The sequence below is a fragment of the Rosa chinensis genome, chromosome 2, assembly GCF_002994745.2.
Source record: "Rosa chinensis cultivar Old Blush chromosome 2, RchiOBHm-V2, whole genome shotgun sequence".
Classification (NCBI taxonomy): Eukaryota; Viridiplantae; Streptophyta; class Magnoliopsida; order Rosales; family Rosaceae; genus Rosa; species Rosa chinensis.
The window spans coordinates 84,145,210-84,153,821 of NC_037089.1; the positions used below are offsets into that span (position 1 = coordinate 84,145,210).

At 38.3% G+C, this 8,612-nt stretch overlaps 2 protein-coding genes across 2 annotated transcripts; both read right to left on the reverse strand.

The window, feature by feature from the left end:
* Positions 1–2,287: 2,287 nt before the first annotated feature.
* LOC112186030 (metalloendoproteinase 3-MMP) lies at positions 2,288–3,723 on the reverse strand. The gene is made up of 2 exons (XM_040515222.1): positions 3,288–3,723; positions 2,288–2,981 (listed from the first exon to the last, which is right to left on the reverse strand). Exons 1-2 carry the CDS (start codon positions 3,688–3,690, stop codon positions 2,470–2,472), a joined length of 915 nt encoding a protein of 304 aa, XP_040371156.1. The 5' UTR covers positions 3,691–3,723; the 3' UTR covers positions 2,288–2,469.
* An 821-nt stretch (positions 3,724–4,544) lies between these two features.
* LOC112186469 (metalloendoproteinase 3-MMP) lies at positions 4,545–5,948 on the reverse strand. Its single transcript, XM_024324913.2, has 2 exons — positions 5,531–5,948; positions 4,545–5,284 (listed from the first exon to the last, which is right to left on the reverse strand). Exons 1-2 carry the CDS (start codon positions 5,946–5,948, stop codon positions 4,773–4,775), a joined length of 930 nt encoding a protein of 309 aa, XP_024180681.1. The 3' UTR covers positions 4,545–4,772.
* Positions 5,949–8,612: the final 2,664 nt, after the last annotated feature.

Consider the following 8,612-nt stretch of genomic DNA (forward strand, 5'->3'; position numbering starts at 1 on the left):
TGAGAAATTAAATGGTATGTGTATTGAGTAAGGAGTGTGTATTAAGTTATTAAGGGTGTGTATTTAAAACTTCTCTTTATAATTATAGAAGGGGAAATTACTGGTCACTCCCTGTACTTTTAGGGAGTCGACAGTTCAGTCCCTGCTATCCTAATTTCGACAAGTTACTCCTCAGACTTTCAAATCTCACACAATTTGGTCCAAAATGACTATTTTGCCCCTCCCTTCCTCTTTTTGTTTTTTATTTTTCTCTCCTCTCCCCTTCTTTCTTCTAAAATTCATAATTAATTCATACGAACTCCGATATTTGCGTTCCATATATGTACGAGATCGTATCGATGAGCTCCACAACTTTTATGAAGAAAGTTTTTCCAAATTTTGTATGTATAAAAAGTCAATTTTCACGACCGCTCCAAATAACATTCGTTTTGAAAATCCACTTTCTTCTAAAATTCATAATTAATTCATACAAACTCTGATTTTTGCGTTCCATATATGCACAAGATTGTATCAATGAGCTCTACAACTTTCATGAAGAAAGTTGTTCCAAATTTTGTATATAAAAAGTCATTTTCACTACCCCCTAAGTAACGTTCGTTTCGAAAATCTCCTTTCTTCTAAAATTCATAATTAATTCATACAAAATCGGATTTTTGCGTTCCATATATGTACGAGATCGTATCGATGAGCTCTACGAATTTTATGAAGGAAGTTTTTTCAAATTTTGTATGTATAAAAAGTCAATTTTCACGACCACTCCAAATAACATTCGTTTTGAAAATCCACTTTCTTCTAAAATTCATAATTAATTCATACAAACTCTGATTTTTGCGTTCCATATATGCACAAGATTGTATCAATGAGCTCTACAACTTTCATGAAGAAAGTTGTTCCAAATTTTGTACGTATAAAAAGTCATTTTCACTACCCCCATAAATAACGTTCGTTTCGAAAATCTCCTTTCTTCTAAAATTCATAATTAATTCATACAAACTCCGATTTTTGCGTTCTATATATGTACGAGATCGTATCGATGAGCTCTACAAATTTTATGAAGGAAGTTTTTTCAAATTTTGTATGTATAAACAGTCAATTTTCACGACCCCCCCAACCACAAAATAACACACACACACACTCTCTCTCATTATGCACATTTCAACCCAAGAAATATCAAATATTTGAATTATGAATATTGAGACTATTTCATAAGTAGTTGTACGAGAAATTCGGTTTCGTATCAATTTTAGTTTCGAAATGAACGTTATTTAGGGGGGGGGTCGTGAAAATTGACTATTTATACATACAAAATTTGGAAAAACTTTCTTCATAAAAATTGTAGAGATCATCAATACGATCTCGTACATATATGGAACGCAAATATCGGAGTTCGTATGAATTAATTATGAATTTTAGAAAAAAGGAGATTTTTGAAATGAACGTTATTTAGGGGGGGTCGTGAAAATTGACTGTTTATACATACAAAATTTGAAAAAACTTCCTTCATAAAATTTGTAGAGCTCATCGATACGATCTCCTACATATATGGAACGCAAAAATCGGAGTTTGTATGAATTAATTATGAATTTTAGAAGAAAGGAGATTTTCGAAACGAACGTTATTTAGGGGGGGTAGTGAAAATGACTTTTTATACGTACAAAATTTGGAACAACTTTCTTCATGAAAGTTGTAGAGCTCGTTGATACAATCTTGTGCATATATGGAACGCAAAAATCAGAGTTTGTATGAATTAATTATGAATTTTAGAAGAAAGTGGATTTTCGAAACCAATGTTATTTGGAGCGGTCGTGAAAATTGACTTTTTATACATACAAAATTTGGAAAAACTTTCTTCATAAAAGTTGTGGAGCTCATCGATATGATCTCGTACATATATGGAACGTAAATATCGGAGTTCGTATGAATTAATTATGAATTTTAGAAGAAAGGAGGGGAGAGGAGAGAAAAATAAAAAACAAAAAGAGGAAGGGAGGGGCAAAATAGTCATTTTGGACCAAATTGTGTGAGATTTGAAAGTCTGAGGAGTAACTTGTCGAAATTAGGATAGCAGGGACTGAACTGTCGACGTCCTAAAAGTACAGGGAGTGACCAGTAATTTCCCCATTATAGAATCATATAAGGAATATATGATTATTATTATTTTTATTCTTATACATAGATGTCTATTTTGGTCATTTAATCTACCTATAAAATCTGATTTGAAATATAAAATAATAGAGATGTGTATTAAGTATTTTGGGGTGTGTATTTAAAATTTCTCTTTTTCTAATTAGTAGTGAATCTAGGATCCTCATTCAACTTTTATTCATTCAATGTTATACACAGCACACAGGTACATTATTTGATAATAAGAAAAATTAAAAGTTGCCTTTGGGGGAACATAATCAGTAGAAGGTTATACAATTCATTAACAATGCTTTGAATTATTTGATCGAGCACTACCACTCATCCTCAAACGTTGTATAAAGCTTTTATTCCTTGAATATCGTCCCCATGCAAACTTTTAAGAGTCACTCCCGGGGAGATGGTTGCTGACATGATAGCTCCCTTCACTGAGCTATGTCCAAGTCCCAGAAGGTGCCCTATTTCGTGCAAAGCAACACTCTCCAAGTCATAGGCACCTGGCTTAGCACCCACAGACCAATTCTCAGCTGCGTCGAAGTGGAATCTTCCATCCGTAGGGTAAAAAGCATGGGCCAGCACTCCGCCTGGCCCATCAAAATTACGCCCGTCTCCATGATTACCTCGGTGAAAACTAATCTTGACATCTGCATTCTGGTAATTTTGGGCCTGACTGAACTTGAAGTGAGTGCTTCTAGCCCATGTTGCGAAAGCCTGTGCGATAGCACCCGTGGCTTGGGATGGGGTGCCGGGGAAGAAAGCGTATGACAGATGGTATTTAGAGGAAGGCCATTTTGGTTTTCCATTAGGAAATGAGTAGTGAACAGTGGTATGAATTGAACCTGTAAAACAATATCGGGGACTTAAATTCGTTAGACGTACGTACGTAATGATCAAGTCTTAATTCAAGAGAATTAATGTATGCATGCTTTTAACAATTTTGATGTACCTACGAGTACAGTAATGTTTTCTTGGTCAGCAATCAACTGGAAAAACATTACTAATAAATTCTGTAAAATTAAGATAATAATTTTGATGTACCTACGAGTACGGTAATGTTTTCTTGATCAGCAACCAACTGGAAAAACACTACTAATAAACTCTGTAAAATTAAGATGATAATCTAACTTTCACGATGAAACACCTACCGTGCCGGTGCTTCTGGGTTGATCGCATGGATGTGGTGCCATTGACGATATCGGGCACACCACAACGAGGCATCATCATCTGTGATATGGTTTTGTCGTCCAACGTTCCGGTGGACTTGAGGTGGAAGTTGAGCTGGTAAGTCTTGACGGCTTCCTCCAAGAGCTCGTCGAAATCATCGTCATCAGAATGAATGTAGTTCTTGTAGTTCAAGTAACCGAAGTTGTGAAGGTACTTCTTGAGGTCATTGATGCCCTTGACCTTGTCACCTTGTTGACAGCCCTTAAGATGCTCAAGGAACTCAAACGGAGATGAGTTTGCCGTTGCATTAGAGAGGAAAGAAAAGAGGGCGAGGAGGAGGAGGAGAGTCACTTTGAAAAGAGAAATATCAGATTTTGGTGCCATTGCTCCGAATTAAGAGTATGTATGTTGCAGAAGCCTCACATTCGCAATGGAATTTATAGGCATGCAATAGTATTGATGTGTACATGTAAAGAGATGGTGTGATCAATTACGTTTTTCTATAGAATTGGTGTACGTACGTCATGCATATAGAGCTGTTCAGCTTAACAAGCAGAAATAATATAAAAAGGTTCTCGCCAGAACATGTTGAGCTTAACATTTGGCAACATTCTTTATCAGTTAGGCTTCTGTTAGCAGTTAGGTTTAAGCCGTTAAAGCATAGAATTTTGAAGACGAAACTAGCTTCGATGCGGAAACATTCACTGTCGATAGATCATTATTGATGCACAAAATGTTCAAATACCAAATCCCCCCTCTATATATAAAACCAATTTCCATATGGATGAGTTTGCAGTATGAGATAATCTGGACGAGAGATCACTATAATATTCTAGTCATCTGACATTTCCGATGGATGTTCACTTACATGCATAAGTGCCTTTCTTCTTTTGAGCCTTTCTTCTTTTGAAGTTAAACATGCACGTACAGATTTTTTACTGATTATTTGATTAATTATCAATACCATCACATCTGTTTTCTCCAATAGATTAATTGATGATACGGTTTTTAATACAATTAAATTTCAGCACAATATTTAGTCTGATTATCATCAACGATGGTATTTTTTCTGATTTTTACTGTTAACTTTATCGGTGAATGTAGAACTTTTTTTCTTCTTCTTTTTGCTGATAGATCGATGATGTATACCAGAGGAATAAAAAGTACAAACATTTCCTTATCACTACGTTTTATTAATTAGAGAAGAAGAACAATACGAGCTGGGGTACGTACCAAAACCAATACCGCGAACAAGAAGAAGACTAACACAAACGAACTTGAGGTGGAAATAAAATGCACAAAACAAAGGGGGAGGCACATCTCACCACCCCAACTCGATCAGAAGAAAATGTAACAAAATTTGCCTAAGGATTGGCTCTTCATGCATACAACTTTCTTCATTATTTTTTAATCTGAAAAATCTCAACACAGGGTATTCATGTACCTTATTTGATAAAGGAAGGTCCTCAGACGTTGTATAAAGCCCTTATTCCTTGAACATCGTCCCCAGTCAAACTTATTCGAGCCACTCCCGAGGGAATAACGGGGGCCATGATAGCTCCCTCCACTGAGCTATGTCCAAGTCCCAGAAGGTGCCCTATTTCATGCAAAGCCACACTCTCCAAGTCCATAGCACCTGGAGTAGCACCCACAGACCAAGTCTCATCTGCGTCGTAGTGGAATCTTCCATCCGACGGGCTAAAAGCATGGGCTAGGACCCCACCCGGGCCATCAAATGAATTCCGGTCTCCATGATCACCCTTATGAAAACTAATCTTCAAATCCGCATTCTCGTAACTTTGGGACTGGCTGAACGTGAAGTGAGTGTTTCCAGCCCATGTTGCAAAAGCCCGTGCTACAGCGCCCATGGCTTCGGATGGGGTGTTGGGGAGAAAACCGTAAGTGAGATGGTATTTTGAGGAAGGCCATTTTGGATTTCCCCGGAAAAATGAGTAGTGAGCAGTGCTATGAATTGAACCTGTAAAACAATATCGAATACTTAAATTCGTTAAACGTAATGTTCAAGTCTTAATTCAAGAGAATTACTGTGTATGGCTTTAATTTTGATTTTAAAATTCAATTACCATTAGGAGAAATGGTAATTGTACATATCATTTTGGGTATATTATTGTATAATAGTATACAGTAGTGTTTGTTCTACTGATAACACGTTAGAAAGTAAGAGGACAAAGTAATTGTCTAATAAGATGAAATAGCTAGATACCATGGTGGTGCCTTTTCTTGGCTGATCGCATGGACGAGGTGCCATTGATGATATCCGGCACGCCACAACGAGGCGTCATCATCTTTGACACTGTTTTGCCGTCCAATGTTCCGGTGGCCTTGAGTTGGTAATTGATCTGGTAAGTCTTCACGGCGTCCTCCAAAGGGTCGTCGAAATCATCGTCGCTTGAATGACTCTGGTTCCTGTAGTTCAAGTAACCGTACTTTTCAAGATATTTCTTGAGGTCATTGATGCCTTTGACCTTATCACCCTTGTGACAACCCTTGAGATGCTCAAGGAACTCAAATGGGGAAGAGCTATTGTTGTGGGGATGAGAAGCAGTTGCATAAGAGAGGAGAGTAAGAATGGCGAGGAGGAGAGTGATAGTGAAGACAAAAATATTAGATTTTGATGCCATTGCTCTATTAGCTAGCTATAGTTATGTTGCAAAAGCCTCATATTTGCATTGCTATTTATAGGCCTGTAACGTAAGAACGTTCTTCGCTATGTTTTCTATATTGCGGTCTTCCTTAACAGAGTAAGATGATCAATTGGGAGTGAAGAAGAAGAAACTACCATGGACACGGCATGGACAACTTCTTCGTAGAAAATACCTTTGCGGCACAGTAATCTCTCGTGAGAAACACCAACGGCACATTTTTACCAGTCCTGCCATAAGTCTCGCTTTGAATTTGACTCTTGACCATCAGAAGTAAAAGTTCATCATTCTACGAAAGAGAAATTAAGTCTTATGAAGTATGTTTGGGTCGATGTTCGCCTTTCACACTCCATTGTGTAAGACAATTCTTCAAATAACAAAGAATTAAAAGGTAATGGGAGCTCATAACCAAACTATTGTGGGAGAATGGAATTGTGTATGTTATTGATAATAGGAGCCTTTAAATAGGGAGTTGCAAGGTACCAAAAAGGTAATAGAATCCGATTAAAATTGAATACCTAGAACACATTCATATTACAACTCTAAACCCTAGCTAGTTTGTAGAGGCACATATTATGTCGATATCCTTCAACACTCCCCCTTGTGCCGCTCAAACTTGGTGATGACGCTTTGATCGTTACCTCGTTAAAAACCTTGCCAGGTAACAAAAACCCTGCTGTAGGACAAAAATAACCCTGGTCGAACGACAAAAAGAGCACGACACGTTCTTCACTCTTCGAGATCGAACATGTAGACATCATGCCTCCCCTTGATGTCAACATCTCCCCCTGATTGCTATAATCATGGGAGTTCAGATAACTTTCTTAATCCGATACTCTTCACATGTTTCTCGAATGTGGATTTAGGTAACGACTTAGTAAATCAGTCTGCTACATTATCCTCAGAACGGATTTGGTTCACTTCATTATTTAGAAGTGCATGTTGTTGCTGATTGTAAAAGAACTTAGGCGATATATGCTTGGTGTTGTCGCCCTTGATGAAACCTAATTTCATTTTCTCAATACAAGCTGCATTATCTTCATAAATGCATGTAGGTTCATCTGTGGTAGACTTCAAACCACAAGTTCCTCGAACATGTCTAACTACAGACCTTAGCCATATGCATTCTCGCACGGCTTCATGTAGAGCAATAATCTCTGCATGATTTGATTAAGTAGCAACAAGGGTCTGCTTTGTAGACCTCCAAGATATCTCAGTGCTTCCCATGGTAAAGACATAACCCGTTTGGGAGCGACCTTTGTGAGGGTCAGAGAGATACCCTGCATCAGCAAAACCAATCAAGACATCGTTGTCATTTTGATGGAGGGGAGGAGGAGCATGGAAGGTGGCGTTTTGCCTTGTGGAGTCCGATCCCACACTTCCGTTATTTCTCTTCTCTCTGTAGGGATAGAATAAGCCCATATCAATCGTATCTCTCAAATATCGAAAGATTGTCTTTATACCAATCTAATGGCGTTGCGATGGCGCGGGGCTATATCTAGCCAACAAGTTCATAATAATTGAGGTGTCCGGTCTTGTATTGTGCTAAGTACAATAATGCACTTATTGTACACAGGTAAGCACTTTTGCTATTAACACGTTTTCGTCATCATCCCTGGGACGAAACGGATCCCTCTTAGGGCCAAAACTACGGACAACCATGAGAGTGCATCTTTGACTTTATCAAAATTCCTAAGCATCTATTGGCACGGTGTACAAGTTCTGAATCTAGACAAAACCGTGTTCTCCCGAGGTCCTTCATCTTAAACTCGGATTTCAGGTGTTCAGCGGTTTCCCTTAACTCTCAAGGGTTCCAATTATGTTTATCAACATAAACCGCGACAATTGCAAATCCGGAACTTGTCATGGAAACGCGTGGGCATAGTTCGTCATATCCCTTCCCAATCAAGTAGTCATTTTAGTGAGCATTTCAACCTCGTTGCAAATACGCTCCGTGGTCTAGAGCCACTTGACTTGGGTAAATGAAGTCCATAAGAACCTTAATTATATTCCGTATCTAGATCCCCATACAGATACGTAGTGACCACATTCGTAAGCTACATGTTCAGTTATTTGGAAACTACCAAACTGACAAGGTAGTGGAGTGCAATGACATCCATTACGAGAGAATATGTCTTCTCGTAGTCGATTCCAGGGCGTTGTGAGAAATCTTGCGCCATAAGGCAAGATTACCATCTTTTTTTTCCTCATCACGCTATCTAACGAAGACCTATTAATGTCAATAGGTTTTATGTTAAGAGTTGTTGGCATCTCAGGCCCGAAATCCTTCCTCTTCGTTACTGAATCCAATTCAACCTGGATCACATCTTTCCATTTAGGCCAATTTTCTCTACGTTGGCATTCTTCAACGGAGTAAGGTTCGATGTCATTGGTCTCAATAATTCCACGTCCTCATGTACACTAGTGTAGTTCGTAGAGATCTCTATATTCTCAAGAATTGGTTCTAACATTGAGGCGTCCCCCAACGATGTCTCTTGGACATAACCACAATCCAAAATATTCTCATGAGACGGATTTTGAGTATCAAATGATCAATGGATCAAGTTGTGCCAAACTCGCTCTCTTCTTAGGGCGAGAATCCATCGAACCTATGGGTCTCCTACTCTCTCTAGCGGAACCCGT

What these genes read in the sequence shown, in the direction of transcription:
- LOC112186030 (XM_040515222.1), bottom strand. Translation starts at nt 3,690, where the DNA reads ATGGCACCAAAATCTGATATTTCTCTTTTCAAAGTGACTCTCCTCCTC. An exon ending in AACCCAGAAGCACCGGCACG is followed by an intron (nt 2,982 to 3,287) that starts GTAGGTGTTTCA and finishes ATTGTTTTACAG; the next exon opens with GTTCAATTCATACCACTGTT.
- LOC112186469 (XM_024324913.2), bottom strand. Translation starts at nt 5,948, where the DNA reads ATGGCATCAAAATCTAATATTTTTGTCTTCACTATCACTCTCCTCCTC. An exon ending in CAAGAAAAGGCACCACCATG is followed by an intron (nt 5,285 to 5,530) that starts GTATCTAGCTAT and finishes ATTGTTTTACAG; the next exon opens with GTTCAATTCATAGCACTGCT.